This window comes from Nannospalax galili, unplaced genomic scaffold (genome assembly GCF_000622305.1).
Source record: "Nannospalax galili isolate Female #2095 unplaced genomic scaffold, S.galili_v1.0 scaffold9, whole genome shotgun sequence".
NCBI classification, from domain to species: Eukaryota; Metazoa; Chordata; class Mammalia; order Rodentia; family Spalacidae; genus Nannospalax; species Nannospalax galili.
Window position 1 is genome coordinate 8254660 of NW_008360332.1, and position 25656 is coordinate 8280315.

At 41.8% G+C, this 25656-nt stretch overlaps 1 protein-coding gene across 1 annotated transcript in view; it reads right to left on the reverse strand.

The window, feature by feature from the left end:
- Selenof (selenoprotein F) overlaps nucleotides 1-12032 on the reverse strand; it is a 33487-nt gene extending 21455 nt beyond the window's left edge. The window contains exons 1-2 of the mRNA XM_008826255.3: nucleotides 11891-12032; nucleotides 520-687 (exon numbers count right to left, since the gene is read on the reverse strand). Of these exons, the coding sequence (XP_008824477.2) occupies nucleotides 520-687; nucleotides 11891-11965 (243 nt within the window). The 5' untranslated portion in view covers nucleotides 11966-12032. The remainder of the gene's footprint in view (nucleotides 1-519; nucleotides 688-11890) is intronic.
- Nucleotides 12033-25656: the final 13624 nt, after the last annotated feature.

Consider the following 25656-nt stretch of genomic DNA (forward strand, 5'->3'; position numbering starts at 1 on the left):
ACATAAACAAACAAAAAACCTGAGCAACTATTTGTCTGAACAGTAGGTTCACAACAGTAGATTTTACGGGACAGAACTACCTATTCTTGGCTCAGATTTCAACACTAAAGGTAAGGTTATTGGTGTCAGGAATTACTAGAAATAGGCATTTAACAAGTGGTTCTTTGTTAACCAGAGATGCACCAGCTATTATGTGACTTGCTTTCATCTCTCTTTATAAAACTGGCTACTTAGTACAAATAAAAGTGAATGAATGGTTCAATAACAATGAATGGTTCCTTGCCTTTATTTGCACAGAAGCTAAGGAAGACTGGAGCGTGCTGGATGGCCACCCTGGAGTGAGATCCTGGCATGCAAAGACACCTCACCTTTGATCTAGTAGGCCAGGCCAAGACCAGCTGCGTTTTACTAAACACTGTAAAAACCAGAGCTTTCTTTTGCCTAAATTGCTTAAGCAACAGGTAATTTACCTATTCCAACTAAGCCACATCATGGAAGCGAGACAGCTGAAAACAGTACCTTTTTGGTTTCAAATTGTGCTTCTTCCTGGCAGCATCCTCTGCAAACAGGCTCCAGCTGAAGCAGGTTAAACTGTCCAAGGAGATCACAAGAGCTGCAGAGCAAGTTGCTGGAGAAGCCGAGCTCTCTGCATGCCTCAGATGAAAGCTCGGCCCCGAATGCAGACACCTGAAAATAAACATGAGTACTGAAACACAGTTCCAAGTTTATTTACTTTGCCCAAAGAGAAAATGGGGCTGTCAATATCAAAGGCAAAGGAAGTAGGTTAGCGAAATGTTTCATTTGGAAATAAACTGTTAAATGTTTTTGAACTCTGTAGTTTTATATCTTTGTTTCTTCCCACTTTTCCCATAGATGACTTTTGTTTTTGGGGACAGTCTCATGTAGTCCACGTTGGCCTTGAACTAGCTTCATGCCGAGAATGACCTTGAATTCCTGAATCCTCTGGCCCATTTCCAAAGTGCTAGGATTATAGGCATACACTACCACACTGGGCTTGACATTTTTTACTTCTGTAAAAATGTGTATTAAAAAGAAATATAATTTTATATGAATATTGCACATCTCTTATTAACAGTCAGTGGTTTATTAAATGGGAAGCTCCTTATAAGAAAAAAGAAAAAAAAAATTCCCATTTTGTTTTAAAGACTTAGTACCTGTTTATACAGATCTCTGGAATAAGAACTTATCTGCAAGCTCCTCCAGCTGGAGGGTGGAAATGTGGGAATAGGGAAAGGGATCAGAAAAACAAAGACAGAAGCATATCAGGAATCAAATCTTTAGTTTTAGGTGCCAGCTCCCGTGGGGATGACACCTTTTGTTACAAATTGAACATATGGGGGCTGGAGAAATGGCTCAGCAGTTAAGAACACTGACTGTTCTTGCAGAGGACCTGGGTTCGAATCCTAACACCCACAAAGCAGCTAACAATGGTCTGTAACTCCAGTTCCAGGGGATCTGACAGCCTCTTCTGTCCTCTGTGGGCATTGCACAACACGGGTGCACTTACCAACATACAGGCGTAACACTCATACACATAAAAAAAAATAAAAATAAAATATTTTAAAAAACAAATTGAACATATGCAAGCTCTTGTAACCAACTTAACCATATGCTTTGAGATCATTCAACACTATATTTGATCTGTTTTCCTACTGTGTACTCACTCAGCTTGCTTAAATTTAACTTACCTTTAATAAAGCAATGTAAACAATCGACTAGGCCTTGGACTCCCCATGTAATCAACTTTAAAAAAATATTTTATTTTTATTATTTTATGTGTATGAGTGTATCGCCTGCATGTATGTGAATGCACCCATGTTGTGCAATGCCATGGAGGTCAGAAAAGTGCTTCGGATTCCCCTGGAACAGGAGTTAAGGACAGTTTGTAGCCACCATGTGGGTGTTGGGAATCGAACCCAGCTAACATCATCACTGAAAGCACATACTGGAAGCAATAAATGACCCACAGTAAATGTGGCAAGCAACATGTGGGCTTAGGTGAATAGCATCTGTTTGTAGTTTAGTATGCTGTTCTGGGCCAGAAGGCGTCAGAAAAAGCAACTTCTTCCTTTGTAAAACTCTGGTTAAAGACTTTAGGAAAACATTCCTCATTCCTTTACCACACCACACTTGATAGCCATACCACAATGGATAAAAAGATGTCCTTTGTTGGAAAATGAACACTTGTGAGAGAAATCAGAACATTTCAGAAGAGATTAGGCTCATTCTTGAGTAAATGAATCCAGGAGTTTAGTCTTTCTTTAATGTGGCACCACCACACCATTTATAAGATGTGTGAACTTGGACAAAATATTACCACCCAACCTTTAATTTCTGCACACAAGATCTCCTCTGTGCTACAGGGATGGCCCTGGCACCTGTTCCCCAGGGTCATTGTGAGATGCCACCCATCAAGTTCTCGGGTGTGTGTGTGGGGGGGGGAGTTGCTGTTAATTTCAACATTGTTTTATTCTCCTCTGACGGTCCTGAGCTCTGGCATGTTAGTCAGGGAACCGAGGGTGCTGGTGGGGCCTGCTGGCCAGTGTGTCCCTCTGATGTCTCTCTGAGACAGTGGAATGCTCTTAGAGTGACAAAGCAAGGAACAATACATAAAACAGATTACTGCAAAGATGAAATAAAATCACTTATGTAAATAACCAACCACATGACTGACAAAGCAGGCTTTCAAAACATTAGCTTTCTTCCCACATCTCCCCATTTGTCCACTTCTCTCTGTGCACAGCGCTACCTGTGCTTGATCCTGTCTTCTCCTATTCATAAGGACTTTACTGATAACTCCACCCTACAGTATATTCAAGCCCTGTGGTTTGCATGACTCTTATTTCTGACTTGTTACTACAGCCTGGTTTTGGATCTACCACTTGACATTTATCAAAACCATTTAAACATGTTCTGCCCCGGCTGTTCCCACCACAGACTCATCCTTTCCTCTTTCTTCTAGGCATTTTGCTGTTGTTAATGTTGCTAGAATTCAGGGTCTTTTACATGACAGGGAAACTATCACTGAGGTGTGTCTCTAGTCCTCTTTACTTAAAAAAATAAAAATAAAAATTATGTGTATGTGCGTACATCACACCACAAAGTTGTCTTCTGACCTCCACACATGATGTGGCATGTGCCACACCAATCATAAACACACACACACACACACACACGCACACACACACACACCCCATTTAAGGCAATTAGTACAACTCATGGAAGAACACTTAACTAGCAAATTCAAGGCCTGTGTTCAATCCTGAGAGTCACATAAATACAATATTCAACTATTTTTTTCTTTAAATTATTTTATTTATGTGTATGTATATATGTCCTAATGTATATGCCATGTGTGTTCAGGTGCCTGGGGAGGCTAAAACATGGCATCTGATTCCCTGGAACTGGAATTATATACAGCTGTCAACAGCCAGATGTGAGTTCTGGGAACCAAACTTGGGTCTTCTGGACGAGCAGCAAGAGCTCTTAACCGCTGAGCCATGTCTCCAGCTCCCTCTTTACTTTTTGAGACAGGGTCTCATTATATCGCCCAAGATGGTCTTGAACTTGTCATCTTCTTGAGCGGTTGGGCTTACAATCCTGGCCTCTGCCCCTCTTAAGCACTGTTGCTTCCTTTCTGGGAGACTATCATTGTATCCAGGGCTTCAAATATCAATTTACTAAAAGCTCCCAAATCTTGTCTTGAGTTTCAACCTTCAGAGTCAAGAGCCCACTTGATTCTCATTCAAAGTAGCACATGTACTGCAGTCAAAATCTCCAGTGGTAAATTTCTTTTTTCCTTAAGGCTAGCCCTCCAAAAAATACTGGCATCTTAGTAAAATGGCACCATTTCCCTGGTCACCTGGTCTCCCAGGTCATTCACCCTACATTCTTCAGCATTCTCACAGCTAATTATTACATTTCCACAGTTCTGATCTTTAAAGAGCTCTCAGATCTTTTCCTGCCTCAGCAGCTTAACTTGCTGCCAGCTCTCCCATTCATTACTTCCCAAGTCTCTGCACTTTCTAGCTATAAAGGACAGCTCCTGGTGTGAAACTAGTAGTCCACAGACCTTTTTCCTATGTGTAAAATTCTTACACTTTTTACCTTGTTACTTCCTACTTATTTCTAAGAACTTAGTGCCAGTCTTCTAGGAAGCCCTCTCTGGAAGAACCAGACCTTAATTTTGGGGATAGTTCTTTTCTTCACTGACAGATTTGTGCACAGCTCTAAACAGTACCACTCAAGAGCATTGTACTATGTAAATCTGGGATTTTCTGACTCCCTGTCAATCCCTGAGCAATTGAGAATAAGTATTAAGTTGTTGCTATTTCCAGAACTTATACTAGTTCTTACATTCTTGTTGAGCAAACAGATGGTGAAAATCTCAGCCTCAGATAGGGGGAACGTCAGACTGACTGCATCTGGCTGTCTACAATAAGGAAGGGTCTACAACCGTCAAACAAAGGGCCACAGAGCACTGATGCTTTGGTAGCAAATGCTTTTCCTCACAAATACTCCACTCAGCTTCTGTAGTATAAAACCTGTCGCAGACCATACAGAAATGAGTGCTCCAACAAATGATGGGGTTGTCTGGATCTGGCCCACTTGCTGTAGTCTGTCAATCCTCTCAAACTAACTGAGTAAATTAAAATCCATGAATTTTTCAATGAAAATATTGCCGATTCACTCACTGGTCTTTATCAGTCATATTCTAATCTGATACATCAATACATCTTTTGCCTTACCTCTGTGATATAGAATGTATATCATCTTTAAAACTGATTAACTATTCTAAGTGGGAGGGACCTATGAGTCTAATGTTGAGTTTCCAGTGGCTGATCCTCTAGTTTATAAGACACTTAGGACTATACTTGTTAATTTTCCATTATAAATGATCTACAAGAGCTACTTACAGGTTAATTTGAAAACCAGAGAGCACAATGTGGCAGGCTAAAGACAGCTGCATCAATAAGTACATGTTATCCCAAATGCTCTTACAATGTGACAAGCAGTCCTCCATCATGGAACCTATGTGTGCGTGCCTGCGTGCGAGCGTGTGTGTCTTAGGAAGGTCTATGTCTGCCTGTCACTGTTTCTCAGCATCAATTCTAGAACTTAGCCTTCATGCTGCAAAGAACCCTAAACTACAGACACAACATGGACAGGCTCATGCAGAGAGCAACTGAGGCCCCCAGCTGATGACAGCATCAACTACTAGACATGTGATTAAAGAACCTTCAAATTTCAACTGAGGACTGAGGCACCATGGAACAGACAAGCCACCCCTGCTGTGCCCAGTCTGAAAACTGATGACCCACTGAATCTGAAAGCAAAATAAACTGTTTTACACCTCCAAATTTAGAGGAATTGTTTTGTGGCTACAGTAATTGAAACATGAAATAAAAGTGAATTCACTTTGAAAACAGTGAACTGCTTAAGAACTTGAAGACACTGGGACTGGGGAGATGGCTGAGTGGGTACCATGTTTGCTGCACAAGCTTGAGGACTTGCCTATGGATTGTCAGCATCTAAAAGAAAAGCTGGGTGTGGTGCTTCCCATCTGTAGCCCTAGCACTGGGGGTTGGGGACAGGGGCAGCAGGAGGATCCTGTTGACTCCCTGGGGTCTAGTCAAAATGGGAAGCTCTAGGGTCAGTGAAAGACCGGGTCTCTAAAAAACAGGGTGAAGAAGCAATGAAGGAAGACATCAACCTCTCATTTCCACATGTCCATAGGTGCATAGAGGAGCGCACCCACACCATACCATACCCCGCCCCCACAGAGAAACCAAAGTGTTTAACAAAGTAAGACTCCTGAAAAAGAAGACTCTCAAAAGAGTAGTCACGAAATTATACGGTTTGGTTTTATTCTGACATTTAGTGAGCACCGACTATTAGGTGATGAAATGGTGTTTTGGTATTTTTTTAATTAAAAAAATTTTTTTTGGTCTTTTTGAGACAGGGTCTCTCTGTAGCCCTACTATTAGGTGATGAAATGGTGTTTTGGTATTTTTTTAATTAAAAAAAATTTTTTTGGTCTTTTTGAGACAGGGTCTCTCTGTAGCCCCAGCTAGCCTTGAACTCACTATGTAGACCAGGCTGGCCTTGAACTCAGAGATTCACCTGCTTCTGCCTCCCAGCACTGGGATTAAGGGCATGCGCTGGCAAGATGGTTTTATTTTGACACTTATTGAACACCTACTGACTGTCAGGGGGCAAGAATATTTTGAAGTTGTCTGAAGACAGCTTGATTCAAATGCCAGCACAGAGCAACTTGACTTCTGGATAGATCATCATGGATTTCTCAGTTCTGAACAGTAAAGGAGACAGCAAACAGAAAGCATTTCATATCCTGCCCAGCACTCAAGAGGCATTCCAGAAGTGCTACTGTTTCCACTGCCCATGTGAAACCACCCAAACTACAAAAGACTGTACTGTTCCAACCACTACATTACACAGGACAGAAGACAGCCACAGAGAAATGAGGTGCCTGCAGTTTCAGCAGTGTACCCCAGCTGTGCTTTCATTTTCAGCGGCTTTGCAGATTCAAGATTTTCAATCTAAAGAATATCTACATGTGCTAGCAACTTCACAGCTAAGAGGCAAATGCTAATTAATGTATGAGTTCAAAATTATAAAGTACACCTGCCATCTTTTTACTTCTATTTTGAGACAGGGGTCCCCTGTAGCTCTAGCTGGCCTGGAACTCACTTTGTAGAACAGGTGGGCTTCCATCTCAGAGTGCTGGGATGAAAGGCGTGCACCACCATCTTCTTTTTAAGCCATTAATTTTTTGAGACAGGGTCTCTCACATATCCTCAGCTGGTCTCAATTTTCCTATATGGCAGAAGGTGACTGAATTTCTGACCCTCTTGACTCTACCTCCCAAATGATGGGATTACAGGTGTGTCACCATGTCAGGTTCATGCTGTGTTGCTGAACACAGGGCCTCAAGCACTCTATCAAACCACTGGACTATATTCCTAGTCCACACTGGCTATTTTTTGATGGTCCAAAATAAATGAATAACACTTACATTTGCATATTAAGGCCAAACATTGAAAGACAGTTCTGACAGCAATGACCATTTAATTTCTCCAGCTGAGAAAATTGACAACCTGAGTGATTCAATTCTTTTCTTTTCCACTTGTACTTTTACACACACAGTCTTTTCAATGATCTTTTTTGATATTTTATTTATTGTTTCTACTTTTGTGTTTTGCCTGCATGGATGTAAGTGTGCTCTTGTTGTGCAGTACCCGTGGAGGTCAGAAGGCTTCAGATTCCCTGGAACTGGAGTTATGGATGGTTGTTAGCCGCCATGTGGGTGCTGGGACTTGAATTTGGGTTCTCTGCAAGAGCAGCCAGAGCTCTTAATCACTAAGCCATCTCTCCGGCTCAGTGATCTTTTCTGCCAGGAAACTGCTAGGTTTCTCATGTAATTCTGAACAGATTTCAAATCTAAGACAAAAGCAAATCAAAGAATTAGAGAGAAGGAACCTCAACATAATGAATGCCAGGAGGAGGCCATTACTGAGGTTCTAACAGCACTAGATATTTTGCTAAGTACTTTGAATTATTATTACATTTACTCTCAAGCACTCACAGGAAGATGTATGATTATCCCTATCTTACAAAGAAGGAAACAGGGACCTAATGTGTTAAGAGAATTTGTTTAAGACCACACAAGAAAAAAACAACACTATTAAGAGTCTAATCCCAAGGCTGAGGAAATGGCTCAGTTGATGAAGTGCCTCCCATACAAGCATGAGGACCTGAACTTGGATCCTCAGACAGAGGGGGATCCCTGGAACTCGCTAGTTGCCCAGCCTAGTCACCAACTTACCTAATTCCTCACTAGGGCCGTGCTGGGAGGTGGCATCAAATGGGAGGTGGGGGGTCTAATGAGAGGTGGGGTCCTTTTAAGTTGATTCATGCAGTTCTGGCAAGGGAGGTTAGCATTTTTTGTCTGTCTTTCCCATTCTCTCACTTTCCATTCTGCTCCCCACCAGCAGTAGAAACCATCTGAGGCCCTCATCAGAGGTGGCCTCCAGTCCAGGGCTTCTCAGCCTCCTAAACTGTGAGGCAAATAAGTTTGTTTATAAATTAGCTGGTCTCAGGCATTGTTTAGCAATAGAAAATGGACTAGGACAACCCCTCAGGTTGTGACCCTGAGCCTTTAAAAGCTAAGCCATCTGTCCAGTCCCTTATTGGCTACCTTCCTGCACAGAATTCACAGTGCATCATTACTATATAGGTCACTTAGAATAACAAAAGTGCTGACAGTTGTAACTGTGCCACCACTGCTCACAAAATGCATGGAGATGGGATGCTAAACCGTGGACAAATGGATGGATGGGGGTGTCTCAGAATCAGGAATGCACACACCACTCTATGCTGCTTTTCAGGACAGACTGTGAGTATGGAAATGTGTACAATTTTAACAAAACAGTGCACAACGGCTATGTGGTGCCTTAGTAAGGCCCCTCTAGGCTGCACTACAGCATGCTTTTGGAACCCCTACACGTGCTCAGAGTGCATCTCCAGATTGAGTCATTTTATACCCTTCCAGTTGTCACTGCTAAGTTGAAATTACAGCTATTTAGAGGTGTACATGCTTTTTAAAAAAAAACCTCTCAAACTTGTCTGAAGCACAAGCTACGGTGTCACCAAGTTGCTGCTTACTCGCTTGTCAGGCTGCAAAGCTTTGGCTAAACCCTGCTGTTGTCAAGCGCTTACTCTGCTCTACTTTTCCCCCCTTGGCCTACTGTGAAGTCCAAGAACTTTTCTAACTTCTTACTGTATTTTGAATAATTCTCCATACTCCTTTTTCATTTCCAAGACTTTTGTTTCTTATGAACACGACTCATTACAGAAAGCCAAGAACCAACCATAGGGAAGCCAAGACAGTTTAGTAAGAGTGATTTCTCTACGATCTTAACCTGAACTCTGGACAAGAACTCTTATATTCTGAGGATTGTGTATGACTCTTTGCCATTCCACAAAGGCTGCAGATGCCAGGATAACATTGATGGCAGAGAAAGCATGAAGGAAGAAGGAACTGAGAAGCCATTTCCACCTCAGAGGGAAGGAAGTGGACAAACATGAGACACAGCAAAGAATAAAGAAAAGAAAATGGTCCCTGCATTCCCTTTGGTCAACTCTAATTCACAGCAGGGCAGGAGAAACAGAGACAAGCACAGAGCTATGATCTGGCTAAGACGATGGGTAAAAGGAATATGGTATAAGCTAGGATAAGGACAGAATAGGAAAGAGAAAAATCACATTTGACTTTGTAAATATGCTTTTTGTTTTTTCTTTTGAGACACGGTATTGCTATGTAGCCTAGGCTGGATTGGAACTCATTATATGTAGTCCAGGTGAGTCTCAAACATGATCTTCCTATCTCAGTCTGCCGATGGAGTTTTATCTGTATTCTCGTTCTCCGCCAACTTTTTACCTATCAGAAACCCATATGGAAGGAGGGTCAGATAGTAAGTATAAGACAGCATATTACTGTTATGGCCGAGGAAGGGAGGGAGGAGAGGATGGCAATTATCTTCTAGGTAACACAAACACCATGTTCAAAGAGCTCCTGAGGGAGAACATAGTATATAGAACTTACTAAGACAAGTATCTCCATTCTCAAAAACTTTGTGTTCTCCCAGTAGAGGTATATACGAGGAAAAAAGCCTAAACAATCAAGTGACTTGTAAAGGAACATTTAAAGAGGTCAGACTTAAAAGCAAGTGGTAGTTTTAATCACGACAGATTTACGTTTTGGTTGTTAGCCTTAGCCTTTAAGGGCTGTGCTCTCTCTCCAGCCCTTAATCACAACAGATTTAAATTTTATAAAGGTTGCATGGATGAATTGTAAAGGATGAATCAGAAAGGAAGAAAATGAGATGGGGAAACCAGTTAGCAAAGCTCTTAAGGTAATTTCAGGCAAGCAAAGATACTGGCCTGAATTTAAGTACTGTCAGTGGCAATAAAATTAAGTGGCTGGCATGGAGATTTTTTTAAGGGCTTAATGACTAATTTAAAGAGTGAAAGTACAGAGAATTTAAGGGAACGAGTTTTTGGTCAAGGTAATTAGATAAAGCCAATCCTTAGGTTTTGAATACAGAGACAAATCAAAGGGGGAAACCCAGAGTCTGTTATATATATGTCTTTTAAGACAGGATCTTTCTGTAGCTCCAGCTGGTCTGGAACTCCCTATGTAAACCAGGCTGGCCTTGAACTCACAGAGCTCTGCCTGCAAGAGGCTGTTCTTTCTAAAGAGAGAGATCTGTGGCCCAAATGAATGATTAAGTTAGTGAACTGATTTTAGATGCACTTAAGAAATAAAAAATCAAGCCGGAAGTGGTGTTGCAGGCCTTTAGTGCGAGCACTCAGGAAGCAGAGGCAGGCGGATCTCTGTGTGATCAAGGCCAGCCTGGTCTATGTAGTTATCAGGCCAGCTGGGGCTACAGGGAGACCCTGTCTCAAAAAAGAAAAAGTAAAAATCAGTAAGATTTAGAAGCTGCCAGGGTGTGAGGTATGTGAAGAAAGGAGTCAAAGATGACAACGATGGTTTTTGACTTAAAGATTCAGTAGGAGGTCACTGTAGGAAACTGCTTCATGGCCATGAGCTCCTCCTAGTCTGGTATGGATACCTCTTTGCAATAGACTCTCACTCCTCCATGTGGCAGTAGACTCTACTTACCCACCTCTGAAACATGGCCTAGGCTTGAGACTTTAACAAGTATAATGTGATGGTACTGGGGTCCAGTTGGGGGGGGGTCTTGCTTTTTATTTTTAGCCTTTGTCTCTACAGAAGTGATATATGTGGTTTCCAAGGCAAGGCCACAGGAGCCATCATCAGCTTTTGCTCTTTTGGAGAGTTGTCCTGAGATTGTCACGAAAAAAAAAAAAAAAAAAATTAGTCTAGTGCAAGATGGGAGGTTACAAGCAGAAGAATGGTAAAATTGCTTTAAGCAATTAATTTTGGGGGGAGTACTTATAAAAGCACAGTCTATACTGAAAGAGTGAAATTAAAAGATAGCTTGAAACATCCTTCTGTGGTGTTGATGGCAAATAATTTAAGATGGGAGGGAAAAAAAATCAAAACACTGAAAAGTATAGAAGATTTAGAGATGGATGTTCCAGTAATTTCTAAAGTACCAAATGCCTGAATAACAGTATTGTATTGGAATGCAAAAGAAGTAAAGAATCTACCTTCTGGACAAAGCAGGGAAAATAGAATGTTTGCAAACTATTTGATGAATTAAAATGCAGAGGTGTTTAGAGGCCTATGGTATAGTCTAAACCTCCCCAAACACTGAATAAATTAAATACCTGAAAAATTGAGCTGAAGACAAGTAAATTAAAATAGCAAACTTTTGAAGAGTTTATCCATATTTAGCTGTTTCATAAACAGCCAAGTAAGTAAAAAAGAAGTTTTCTCCTTTCAGAGATCCAGACCCATGCATTTTTGTTAATGGTGATGAAAAGGCAAGTCTGGACCAAACCCTGGAAGATATTATGTGTCCGGAAAGGTTTGGGAGTCTTGTAAGCAGTGTTTCAAAGACTAAAGGAACCTTCCCACTTTTCCAAGCATTACTGACTTTATCAACGCACTCTTTACTTTAAAATTCGCTTTTAGCTACATCTGTGTAAAAGTATTCTAGACAGCCTGAGGCCGAGGAGCCGATCAGCCCTAGAAGCTGGAGCTGAGATTTCAGCCACGTCGATTCCAGCTGTAGTCACTAAGGAAGCCCAGCCCAGCTCCCCATTCCAAGGGCGGTACCAGCATCGCCGAGGGCTTCGCTTTCCTCAGCCCAGCCTTCCGACTCGCCCCGAGGTAGCCACAGAGGAGCTGTGCACTCACCGCTTGAAGCGTAGTCACCAGCAGTAAGCGCAGCCCCAGCACAGGCCGCAGCCACCCGCCCTGCCCCGCCGCCATCTCTGCGGTCTACGGTCAATTGCCGGATGCATGAGGACCCTTAATCCGGGGGCATCCGTTGCGGAGCCTAATCCTAAACCTGCCACGAAAAGCCATTGCCATCAACCCTACTATCGCACAGGGTTGAGTGTTAGTCGGTAGACTATAAGAGCTTAAAAGTGATCACATGTCAAAACAGTCGTCAGGTATTTTTCAATGACCCAAATCAGGCACTTCCATAGACACCCCACACCTGTGCTTCTTGTCATTCACGACATTTCGTCCCGCAGCTATGAAGCCCCGCCTCCGCCTTTCTCAGCCCCGCCCTCTTCTGAGTTTACCCAATGGAATGCCGCCTTGCTTGAGCCCGCTGACTGAGAAACCCAACGGTAACTCGCACCAAGAGCGATAAGCGGGAGTTCTTTGGACCAATGAACGGCACGGAGCGGTAGGCAGGGGGTGGAGCCTCTGGTTGCCGGGCAGCGTACGTCAAGGCGTGCGCGTGGTGGCCGAGGAGGAGGGAGGGGGGCGGGGCCGAGGGCGGCGCAGTCGCAGCCGCAGCGCTGGTAGAGGAGCGCGCGGCCGGGAGCGACCAGGAGGGAAGGAAGGAAGCGAGGGAAGCCGGCGGGCGGGCAAGTGAGCGGGCGCGGGGTCCGGTAGCTAGGTGGCAGAGGCAGGCGGGAGCCGGACAGGCGCTTGGCGCTGCGCCGCTCGGGTCGGCTGAGGAGACTGGCACCGCGCGGCCGGCGCGGGCTCTTGGGGGCGGGGGACCGGAGCGGCGAGAAGGGGGGGTCGCTGCGGCGCAGCGCTCCGGGCTCGGTGGGCTCCTCCCGGTGCCTCGCTCGCCTCCGGGGCCCCGCTCCCCGCCCCCCGCGGTATGTCTTGATCGCGAGCAGCGGGTTTCATGGGGCTCCTCAGGATTATGATGCCGCCCAAGTTGCAGCTGTTGGCGGTGGTGGCCTTCGCGGTGGCGATGCTCTTCTTGGAGAACCAGATCCAGAAGCTGGAGGAGTCCCGCTCGAAGCTAGGTGAGGAGCGGAGCAGAGTCGGGGCCGGACGGCGTGTGCCCCGGAGCTCCGGCTCCCGCCACCCGGGGAGGGCAGTGGAGTGGCGAGCCGCACGCGCGAGGTCACGGGCCGGAGGTTCCACGGTTGCAGCCATAGGGCTGCCCCGTCGGCAGTGCACCCAGACGGGACCCTAGTCGGTGGGGAGCCGGGCTGCTGGAGGACACTCGCTCAGCCCCGCGTGCTCTCTTCTAGGGGGTTCTGGAAAGCGCCAGCAAGGTCCGGCCAGAGGGAGTCTGAGTTAGGGACACCCGGGCACGGGATCATTTGGGGGTGGCGGTCGTGGGAGATTTACAAAGAGAGAGATGGGCAGAAATTCCAGGAGACGCTGGGAATGATGGAGTCAGCGACACATTATATGTAGTGAGTTGCACGCCCGTGCTGGCCGTGCCAGGGAGCTTTGGTAGAGGTAGGCTGACTATCTGGGACAGCAGAGCAGAGGACAAGCTTTGACAGTCCCCCAGCGAGTCTTCTGGGGACCTAAGTTCTTTACTAGCGGCGCTAAATTGGTTAATTCGGGCTTCAGAATAGGGTGTGTGTATGTATATTTAGAGGTTGAGTTCGTTTGGGAGAGAAGGGAACGCTGAAGGTTGGGAATTGCTGTGTTTACCTTTGAGAAAGGAAAAGTAGGCTCCTCGCTAAGTGAACCGTATGGTTAAGAGCGTTAAGGCAGTTGTAATGGTGCTTTAATGGACAAAGGTGCTGGGAACAAAAATTTGGAATGTGAAATTGTGCAAGATCAGAAGAAAGCTTAGATAATGGGTGCTTCCGGGTTAGTAGCTCAGGAGGGACACTCAAAGAATGAGTGGTAAGTTTTGATTAAAAAAAATCTACATAGTACTTAAAAAATCAGCTCAAGAGGTTGTAATATGGGAAACTTCTGTCAGGTCTGTTTTGCATACACTTTGACCTAGCTGTCTTCTTCAGCATCCTGTTGAAAGCAAGCAAAAAGTACCTTCTGCAATAGAATTGAAATTACTGTAGGGTACAGCTAGGTGTTGTTGTGGGTGATCATTAATGTTTAAGAAAAAAAAGTATCAGAAAATAATTGTACTTTTACATATAATAGCTGTTCCCAGTTTGGATAGATTTTGCAGAAGTCTTGAGGACATTTTAAAGAGTAGTGTATGAAAGAGCATTAAAGAAATTTGATGGAAGCGCAACCAAATTTGAAAGAGGAGCTCAAGATAATTCCAGCCCTCAGTCCTAGAGTCAGATTTGAAGAGCTCTTTGATTTATAGTTTTAAAAAATATTTCATATGATGAAAAGCGTTCAGTTTTACTTATTGAAGGTTCAACAAGATGCTCTTTTCCTTTTACTTGGTTTATACACTTACAGTCATATTCTGTCCTCATTAATGCTCCCACCTCACACAAAAAATGACTCATCTTAGAGTAAGTTAAAAGTTAATTAAAATAATAACTTGTACTTATTCTTTGTTGTATTGTTACTTTGGAATTCTCTAGATTTAATTTCTTGGAAACACTACAGTGTGTAAGCATAGCTTAAATTTGTTGATTTTCCTCCTTACCTAATGCTTTTTTTCTGCAGTACTTGAAGGATGTTTTCATGCACAACCTAAATGATTTTACAAAGGAAGTTATCTGACGATGTAGAAAGCCACAGGTGGATCAGAGCGTGCTTCATTAGGATTTTCATATAAGAAAAAAATCTTGCAGGAGTAGTTAAGTGTGCATCAAAATAAATAGCCATATCAGAAACAGCAAATAGACATCAGAATAAGTAATTCTCAGAAATAATCGAGGGCTAACCATGGTGGTCCAAGTCTGTAATCCCAGCTTGCAGAAGTCTGAGGCAGGAGCGTGATGAGTTCAAGACCAGTATGTGTTGCTTGCATAGCAAGACCTTTTCTTTACAAAAAACCAAACCAAAACAACAAAAAACCAAGCCAAAACCAAAAGAGAGAAAGAAAAACAAAACAAAATAGCCTCAAATGTAAAAATACTTGAAGTAAGTTGCATATGGAGATGTAGGCGTCATGTATCAACTCCGAAGTCCTTTTTTTTTTTTTTTACTTTTTTATTGAATTTTTTCGAATTTCCATACAATATATTTAGATCCCCTTCCCTATCTGCATCTCCCTTTTTTACCCCACACCCAATTTAATGTTCTCTATTTGTATAATAAGACCTATAGAGTCTAATTTGTGTTCCCAGATGCCCTTCATTGTGGGTGCAGTCTTTGATTAAGCTGTTCATTTATTTATTTTAAGGACATGGTGTCTTTGTGGTGCTGTCCAGGCTGGGCCAGAACTCCTAGCCTTAAGTGATCCTTCTGTCTCAGCCTTGGAAGTAACTACAGGCAAGTTCTACCCTGCCTGCCACCCTCCCCCCCACCTTTTTTAAAACAAGTCTTGGCCAGCCTGGTCCACATAGTCAGTTCCAAGCCATCTGGGGCTACAGGAAGACCCCGGGGGCGGGGGGAGACGACAAAGGGGGAAAAAACCAAAACACTGAAAGTGACATTGACCATTAATGTGACAAAAGGTGTGTTTAAATGGGGTCAGACTGTAACTAGATAATTTTTTATGTGATATTCTTACTTAACCTTCCAGGAATACCAGAGATAGCTATTTTTCAGATCTAGAATAATCACTAGATTATATAATTTACCCAAGACATATCACTAGAAAGTGGCAGAGTCAAGATTGGAACTCTTGTAATTATGCCTGGCTCTTTGGGACTTTATACTGACATTAGACTAGAATTTAGCTGTTTGAGTAGCATTTATAAATTGTAATATCGATGCATTTGTTGCTAAGAATGAATATCATTGAGAAAATTCAATTTCTGACACAAGATAATTGCTTGAGCTTAATGTTTGCCCCTTGTTTATGTCCATATAATGAACATAATTTTATTACTCAATGAAATGGACTGAAAAACTTATTTCTGCTACCGAAGAAAATCTTTGGTGGTTTGCTGTAATTATAAAATTGCAACATTTAAAAGCATTTTTACTTTGGCATAAAAAGGCTACTGAACATTTTGCCCTTAAAAGTAGTTTTTATTGTTTTGTTTTCTGTTGTCGAAGATTCCAAAGGAGTGTATCGTCTGCTTATACCTTAATACCCCCGACAGAAGACATTATCAGACAGTAATACCTTGATGGCAAGATCTCTAATAAAACAATAGATGTTTAAAAGTGATGCATATTCACTGACCACTTGGGAAATTAAATTGTCTAAGTAGGAATTCCTAAAACTCCCAATATTAGTTTTCTATTCTATAGGTTTTTTTTTTAATTAGACCAAATATGAGATCATTGTTTACCATTGATTCTACAGCTTTTTCATTTAATATTGTAGACCTCTTTTGAGGTCAGTACATCTAAATCTGACATTTTATTGGCTATGTGATATTCCAAGTTATGGACGTATCATAAATTATCATGCCAGTAATAGTTCTTCAACTGTTGTGTCTTGTCTCTACTTTTTTCTAAGTCTACATTTGTCTCTCAACTGTGATATGTTTTGCTTATACAGAAAGTTTAAAATTTATACAGATCGTGGATTGGAGAGATGGCTCAGTGGTTAAGGACACTGTTCTTGCAGAAGACCAGGGTTTGAATTCCAGCACCCACATGGTAGCTAGCAACTGTCCGAAACTCCAGATCCAGGGTATCTGATGGCCTCTTCTGTCCTCCGTGGGCACTACATGACACAGGTGCACTTACATATATGCAAGCAATACATGCATACACATAAAATAAAAATAATAAATAAAAAAATTTGCACAGATCTTACCAGTTTAGGTTAGTAGTTTTCATACACTAAGACTTCCCTGAACCAAGATTGTGTATATTTTCTAAATTTGGTTAGACTACTGTATAGTTTACCATTTACATTTAGCCTTTGTTTTATTTGAGACAGAGTGTCCCTATAGCCCCAGCTGGCTTGGAACTCAAAATGTAGACCAGGCTGGCCTCCATCTCACAGAGACCCACCTATTTCTGCCTCCTGAGTGCTAGAATTAAAAGCATATATACTACCATGCCCAGCAGTTTTTATTTACTGTTTACTGTTTTTATGTATGTACAGAGATTATTTCTTTTGATGAATAACCACTTGTGGCCAATATATTAGTAAATAATTGGTCTTTTCTCATTGTAAGTTATGTTACTCAGGTTTTGTATATTCTTCTCACTTGGTTTTGTACTCCAGTCTTCCCACTAACCAGAGATTCTTTACACTTCAAGGCATCAATGAATTTCCTGAAACTACATGTACAGCTTTCATCAGATGTACAAAGTGTTAGGTGTTTCTGTTATGGTAAGAAGTCACAAATATGTCTGGCATGGTGGCACATGCCTTTAGTCCAGCACTCAGGAGGCAGAGGCAGGTGGATGTCTGTCAGATCGAGGCCAGCCTGGTCTATAAAGTTTTAGGCCCGCTGTTGCTATAAGTAAGCAGACAAGCAAACAAAAAGTCACAGATACTCTATACAGTTTGAGCATTCCAAATCAGAAAATTTGAGAGCTAGAGGGCTTCGAAGTCAAATGGGTCACTTTCCAGATGTCAGCACACCAAAAATATGTACAGTTATCTTTCTGTTGTTCTGAAACAACAGAAAACTTTCATAACCAATGTTTTTTTAAAGATTTGGGTTCTATCTCTGTGTCTGAAAAATCCTAAAATTTGAAACACAGTTCTGAGTTTGTTTTGGATGAGGAATGCACAACTTGTAGATGTTTTCATTTTAATTGAAGTGAGTTTATTCTTTATTAATATGTAACAGCATTTGGTTCACAGTTTGCATTTAGAGAATAAACACATTGGTTATAAAATAGTTTTCTCTTGGAAGTTGTATTTGAAAACTTCATTTCAAAATGTATACCTAAGTTTTTGATGAGATTGGGTGCATTGAGGATGGTATGGTTGTAGATTGAAAATATGGATAGGGAGTTCAAGTGACAATTATGTAGGTGTTAGAATTTGTGAAAAAGTAACTCGAGGACTCTTCGAGCACACCTGTTGCTAATGTTGACTGGTGGATCAGTATAGTTAAAGCTCTTCTTACAGAGACGTTAGAATTATAGGGCCTAGGCATTTTAAATATTTGTCAACTGCATGCTTATAAAACCACTATGAGTTTATGACTGTATTAGGATGAGTGGGAAACGTAGTTCCAAATAGAGATGTAGTCGTTGTTGGTGAAATAGGTACCATTTTATTTCCAAAATTACCAAAGAACCAATTCCAGGACCAATGTTGAGACTACTACTCTTTGGAATTGGTAGTTTTTACAAGAACTTGAAACCTTGCAGGGGCCACCTGTGGAAAAACTAACAGTAGCAGCTGTAAAGAGGACATCGCCTTAACAGGAAGACAGTTAACTTTAGACTTGCTGATTGGCCTGCCACTTATCAAGTCTGGAGTGACCACCCAGAGCAATTGATCTCAATTAAGATAATTCCAGGTTCTCTGTTTCTCATTTGCTGAACTTTCTAATAGTTTTTTTGGGGGGAGGGCATTTAGTAAAATTGAGATACAGTGACTATTTAGACAGCCCACTCTAGAAGAATTTTCTTCTAGAATTTCGTAGTCACAGTCCAAAATAACCTGATTATTTACGGTTCTCTCCCTGCCACCAGTACCTACAGTTAGTTTTTCTGACTTCCTGTCCTTTAGACTAAATGTTGGTGCTCCTGTTGGGTCACTTGTGGGATCCCTTCTCCACCTGAGACATGGTTCTAGAAGCCTCTCCCATTCTGTCATAATCCTCTCCCCCATCCTTGCATGTAAGTGTGTCTCTCTTTTGTTTTTCCCTTTTGTCCTCTAACTTTTGTCCCATATTTCTGATCCTCGTTGCAGAAAAACTCTAAAAATATACCTAGTCTCACTGGATTATAGAGTCACCAGAAAACTTCCTAAATACTACGGTCAGTTTTTGGTTTTCTTTCTTTCTTTTTTTTCAGGGGGTGGTCTTTTTTTTAGTGACAGGGTTTCCCTGTAGACCAGGCTGGCCTTGAACTCCCAGAGATCCACCTGCCTCTGTTAGGATCAAAAGCATGGACCACTACTTCTTTCTTGATAGGTTTTTTTGACTTGGGTCCAAGATCCCACACTAGGGTAGTACCCCACCCCTCCCTGTGGGTCATTTCTGTCTCTGGGGTTGGATTCTCATTTTCAACCTCTTTGTTTCTGGAATGTTTTCATTCTCCCCTAGTTGGTGAGTTATATGCCTACAGCTTCTAAATACAGCACGTACTTCTAGTTCAGACTTAATTTCCTCAACATTAGATTTATGTAATTTGGCTGCTTTGACATTTTGGTGGAAGGGAGTGTTAACAGACTTCAGATTCATTGCATCCAAAACAGATCTTTTGATCTCTATCCCTACTGACACCCAGTTTCTCTTTTTCCCATTCTGGATGGTGGCAGCCCCATCCTTCAAGTTTCAAAGGCCTTTGGTGACACTCTGTGTCTGCTCTGTCAGGAGCGTCTTAGCTTCACTTAAAGACTGTTTGGACTGACTGTTGTGTAAGACTTCTGCTCCCACCACCCTGTTTCAGGATGCCATCATCTCTTCTTTGGATGACTGCTACTTTCTTTTTTTTAAGGGAAAGTTTTTTTTTTTAATTTAAATTTCATTTTATGTGTATGAGTGTATTGCCTGCAGGTATGTGAGTGCACCTGTGTCCTGCAGTGCTGAGGAAGTCAGAAGAGGGCTTCAGATTCCCCTGGAACTGGAGTTAAGGATGGTTCGTAGCTGGCATGTGGGTGCTGGGAATCGAACCTGGGTCCTCTGCAAGAGCAGTCACTGTTCTTAACTGCTGAGCCATACATTTTAACCAGTGTCTTCCCTTCCAAACCTACTTCCCTAGCTCTCTGTAACATCAAGAGTGATCCTTCTAAAATGTGAGACAATTTTCTTTTGAGGCCGGGCCTCATATAGCCCAGGCTGGCCTCAGACTCATTATGTAGCCAAATGTAACGATAACCTTGAACTTTTGATCATCTTTCTTACTTGGAATTGCAAGAATGTGCCATTATGCCCAGTTTATGGGATACTGGGAATCAAATAATCAAACCTAGGGCTTTGTGTATGCAAGGCAAGCACTCTACCAATTGAACCACATTCCCAGCCCCAAATGTAAGTCAAATCTTGTCTCATAGAATGGGAAAAAATGTTTACAAAATATACATATGATAAAAGGGGTTAATGTCCAACAGTAAGAAAATAGCCTGATTTAAATGGTCTGAAAAGACATTTGTCAAAAGAAAATTTATGATACCAAAGGTGTATGAAAAACTCAGTGTTATTGCACTGCTGTCTTCGGAAACGCAAGAGGATATGTTAGCCAGCACCGTTAGAATGCCTGTTACCAAAAATGTGGAAAACAAAAAGTGTTGCACAAAATGTGGAGAAAGGAAAACCCTGGTGCACTGTTAACAGCAATATAAATTAAAATAGCTATTATGGAAAACAGAGTTCCTTAAAAAAATGAAAAATAGAATTGCATTATACAGCAGTTCCACTACTGGTTCTGTGTCCAGAGAAATAAAATCAGTATGTCTAAGAGGTTTTTCTTCCTTATCGTGTTTATTATTCCAGGATTATTTACAACAGCCAAAACGTGCAGTCAACCTAAGGGTCTATCAGTGTATGAGTAAAGAAAATGTCAAACACAGTTCAATGCTATTTGGCCTTGAAAAGAAAGAATTCCTAACCATTTGCTACAATATCCAGGAGACTAGAGGAAATTATGCTCAGTGAAAGAAGCCCAGTACAGAATGGCAAATACCACATGACCTCACTTCCATGTGCAATCTAAAAAGGTTGAACTCAGGAGAAGCAAAGGGTTGAATGGTGATTACCAGAGCTGGAAGTTGGGGTGAAGGTTGGAGATCTATTTAAAAAGCACAAAATTTTACTTAGATTGGAAGAGTAGGTTCAAGAGGTCTGTTGTACAACATGGTGACTGTATTAGTCACTTTTCCTGTTGCCGAGGTAAAACATCCCGACAGAAGCAACTTAAGGTTGTGTTGGCTCAGAATTTGAGCCTACCCATCGTGGCAGGGAAGTCATGGTGTAGGAGCTTCAGGCTATTGGTCAGTCATACTGATCAGTCGAGACTCGGAGTCATGAATGCTAGTGCTTAGCTTGCCTTCTCCTTTCTATTCCGTTAGGACCCCAGCCCATGGAGTGGTATCACTAACAGCTAAGGGGACACTGGGGTCCTTCCCACCTCAGCCTAATCTAGATAATCCCTCATAGGCATACCCAGAGGCTTGTCTTCTAGGTGGTTCTAGAGCCTGTTAGGTTGACAGTATTAACCATTACAGTGCCTATACTGAGTGACAGTAGTATAGTCTTAGTAAATTGTTAGTAGACAAAGTATCTCATAAAAAATTAAGTCTTGCTGGGCATGGTGGTGCATGCCTTTAATCCCAGCACTTGGGAGGCAGAGGCAGGCGGATCTCTGTGAGTTCAAGGCCAGCCTGGTCTACATAGTGAGTTCCAGGACAGCTGGAGCTACAGGGAGACCCTGTCTCAAAAAGACCAAAAAAAAAAAAAAAGTCTTTACTGCATATGTTCTTGAACTTGATTTAACCTTTGAACAGTGTTTACATATTTTCAGAACAGTGTGCTGTACACAGATGTGTGTGGGTTTTATTTATCAGTTAAAATATACTTTGAGCCTGGTGTCTTAGTCCCATTTTCTTGGGATGCTGAGGCAGGAGGATTGCGTAAGTTGAGTTGGAGGTTAGCATGGGCAACGTGGTGAAACCCTATTTCAAAATAAATTGTATTTCAAAGAAAATAAACTGTCTCGGTTAATGTTCCAAGTGAATGTGGAAACATTTGTATTCCGTTGTTAAATGTGCTGTACAGGTTAGGTCAAGTTGGATACAGTGTTATCCTAGGTCTCTATGTCTTGTGATTTTCTTTTGCTTACCTGTCTGGTCAGTGACAGATTTTGAATTCTTTTAGACTAATTGTGAATTTTCTCTGTTTCTTTAAGTTTCATCATTTTTGCTGCTTTTCTTTTGAAGTGCTATGATTTGGTGTGTGAATGTGTAAGAATCATAATGTCTTCATTAATCTTAAAGCCCCATTTTCTTATGAGATGGCTTTATTGTTAATATTCTTTGCTTTGTAACCAAGTTCATGTGTTAGAAAATTAATCCTCAGTTCAGCAGTATTCCTGAAGCATTTTCTACCTCTGCCACATCCCTTGCCAAATGCTGGCTCCTGGATTTTGAACTTCCCAGGCTTCACAGCTTTTTTTTTTTTTTCCCCTTTTTTTCCTTTTTTGAGACAGGGTCTCCCTGTAGCCCCAGCTGTCCTGGAACTCACTAGGTTTCCAGGCTGGCCTCAAACTCACAGAGATCTGCCCCTCTCTGCCTCCAAGTGCTGGGATTAAAGGTGTGTACTACCTGGCCAGGCTTCACAACTTTGTGGAAGTAAAATTCTCTTTATAAATTACTAAATCTCATATGCTTTTGTTATAGCAACATAAAATGGTCTAAGTCAGACATCTACTTTGTGTGATGTTAAATATAGACGCTTTTCTTTTGATTGATGTCAGTATATTTTCCTGTTTTTTTGAATGTTAGTGTTTATGGCTTTATATTTAAAGTGTGTATGTGTGTGTGTGTGTGTGTGTGTGTGTGTGTGTAGGCTTATGTGGAAACCAGAGGGTGACAGCCAAATGTCTGTCTTTTGCTTCTCTACCTTTTAAAATTCTTCTTTTCATGTGTTTGTGTATGTGGTGTGCATGCCTGTGTATACATGATCACTTGGTGTGGGTGGGTACATGTGGGTGCATGTGCATGTGGGAGCCAGAAGTTAAAACCAGGAATCCGCATCAGTTGCTCTTCTGTAGTATTCTTTTGAGGTGGGGTCTCTTAATCAAACCTAGAGTTTGCAGATCTGGCTGAACTCACCAGTTTGCTGTGGGATTACCCTGTCTCCATTTGTGGAGGCTGGAATTATGGGTGGGTTGCCATGCCTACCCAGTGTTTACTTGTCTGGGGCTCTAACTTCTAGTCCTTGCTTACAAGCAGCCACTTTAAGCCCTGAGCTATCTCCTTAAGCCTCCACCTTGTTTTCTGATACAAGCTCTCTCTGAACCTGGAGCTTAGTGTTTAGGGAAGACTGTCTGGCCAGTGAGCCCTGGCAATCTGTCTTCCTCTCCCAGCTCCTGGGCTATAGATGCCCAGCTTTTTATGGATACTAAGATCCAAACTGAGGTGTCATGCTTGTACAGCAGGCACTTTGCCCACGGAGCCATCTCCTCAACTCCTAACGCATATTTCTTGTAGGCAGCATATAGTTGAAACTTGCATCTAATTTCACAAGGTAATGTTTTAAGCATTTACTTTTAACATAATTATTGATGCGGTTGGTTTAAATCTCTGGGTTGCTGTTGGTTTTGTTTGTTCCAAATGTTCTCTTTCCTCTTTTAGGCTCAATGCCTATCTTTCCTCATTTTATCTCACGGGGTGAGACGCTAGCAGTGTTTTGTTCATGTTTTTGGTTGCTTTATATTTCTGGTACATAGTGTATCATATCATACAGATGGCAGTGGCAGAGCCTTAGTATATTTCCATTTCCTCTTCAAGCTTGCTGTTATTATTGTCATACACTGCTGTAGACAGGTCTGTAGTGCATTATTACTTTTGTTCCAAGTAACCAGTTATTCTCCAAGGAAGTGAAAAAGGTTTTTAAGCCTTTTACGTTTTGCTCATAGATTTACCTTTTTGGGTGTCCCCAGTTCTTTGTGTTCATGCAGATTTTCGTTTACTACCCCCCTCCTTTGTTCTGTAAGATTTCTTTTAACATTACTTAACACTTAAAAAAATCTGCTCTGAATTCTTTTCAGTTTTGCATGTCTGTGAGTCTTTATTTGCCTTAATGTTTGAAAAATGTTTTGCTCTTTGTAGAATTCTGTGAATGTTTTTCTTTCAGACTTTGAAGATTTTTTTTTGGTTGTTCCATGGTCTTCTGACTTGTATTTTTGTTCCGTTGTATGTGTTCGTTTTCTCATTGGTTGGTTTTATGGTTTTTCACTGGGTTTTAAGAAATTTGATTATAATAGTCATTTGGTGTTGTTTCTTGTTATAATTTGGATATGAAATGTTCTCTTACAACTCATGTATTGAAGGCTTGGGACCAGTACCATGTTCAGAGGTAGGGCTTCTGGGTAGTGGTTGGATTATGAGTGCTCTTACAAATAAATGGATTAATCCATTGACAAACTCATAATTTGATGCAGGTGTTGGGTGGAGGTGCAGTCTAGGAGGTTGAGCTTGGTTGGTGGGGGTGTGTACACTGTGTTGCTCTCTTGAAGGATGCTTCTTCTTCCTGTCCTCTCTATCTCTGCTCCATGGCCACTGTGAGGTGCATAGCTTTCCTCTGCTGTGCTTGACATATTCATGTTCTGCCTCACCACAAGCCCAAAAGGAGTGAAGCCAGCTGATGTGGACTAAAGCCGCCGAACCCCTGGGCCAGAGTCATTCTTCTTTTGGGTTGTTTTTCTCAGATATGCTTTCACAGTGATGGAAAGTTTACTTAAAACCTTTGGGGTTTGTTGGACTTACTGGACTGGGTTTACAAGTTTGGAAATTTGGGGCCATTATTTCTTAAATAATTTTTCTTCGCTCTTTCCCCTGTGTTTCAGAACTCAAATTATATGCGTATTAGGTCACATGGAATTGTCCCAGAACTCAGTGATGCTCTGTCCATTTTCCCCAAACTTTTTCACTTAAGTATCATTTTAAACAGCTTTGGCTCTCTACAGTTCAGTATTACTTTTTTCTGCACTATATGATCTGCCTTTAATCCCACTCATTCCACTCTACCCTCCCTCCCATTTCTATTTCTCCGAGTTCCAATTGAATATTTAACAAGTTCTCTTCTGTTTCTGTCCTCTCTTGTTTGTGTTTTTACACAAGGTCTCACTTTGTAGCCCTCATTGGCCTGGACTGCCCTATGTAGAACCAGGCTGACCTTGACCTCCCAGAGATTCACCTGCCTCTGCCTCCCAAGTGCTACCATGAAAGGCGAATGCCACCATACAGAATTGTTTCTATCTTTAACATTTGCTTACTTTCCCATAGTTTCTTGAACAAATGGAGTGTTGTTGTAATTCTCTTGATATCTTTGCATATTTTATTAAATCCTACCATTTGTGCCATCCCTGGGTTACTTTTTCTTGATTTGAATTTTTGTTCGTTATGTTCCAGATTTTCCTGCTTCTATATCAACTATCCAGGTAATTTTTAGCTGGGTGCCAGACATTGTAAATGATATCCTGTTACATACTGGATAGTTCTATATTTTTGTAAAATATTCTGAGGCTGTTTTAAGACACGTTCAGGTTACTTAGAAACAGTTTGGGTTTTTGTTTTTTTTTCTTTTGAGATTGCTTTTGATTTTTTGGTGGGGATGACTCTCCCTTTAGTCTAGGACTGTTGCAGAGTACTCTTCTCTTCGCATGTCCTGTGTATGACAGTAGTTTTCTCTGTAGCTACTCAGAACACTGGTTAGCATTCTCCCACCTGCATCTTTTGATTCTCTTTAGGCGAGTTTCTTTGCATACATACACTGTTTGGCATTCTGCTCAAAGTTCTCTTATCCCCTTCAGTGCTTTTCCAGCTGCGGTGGAAGCTGCGGTGG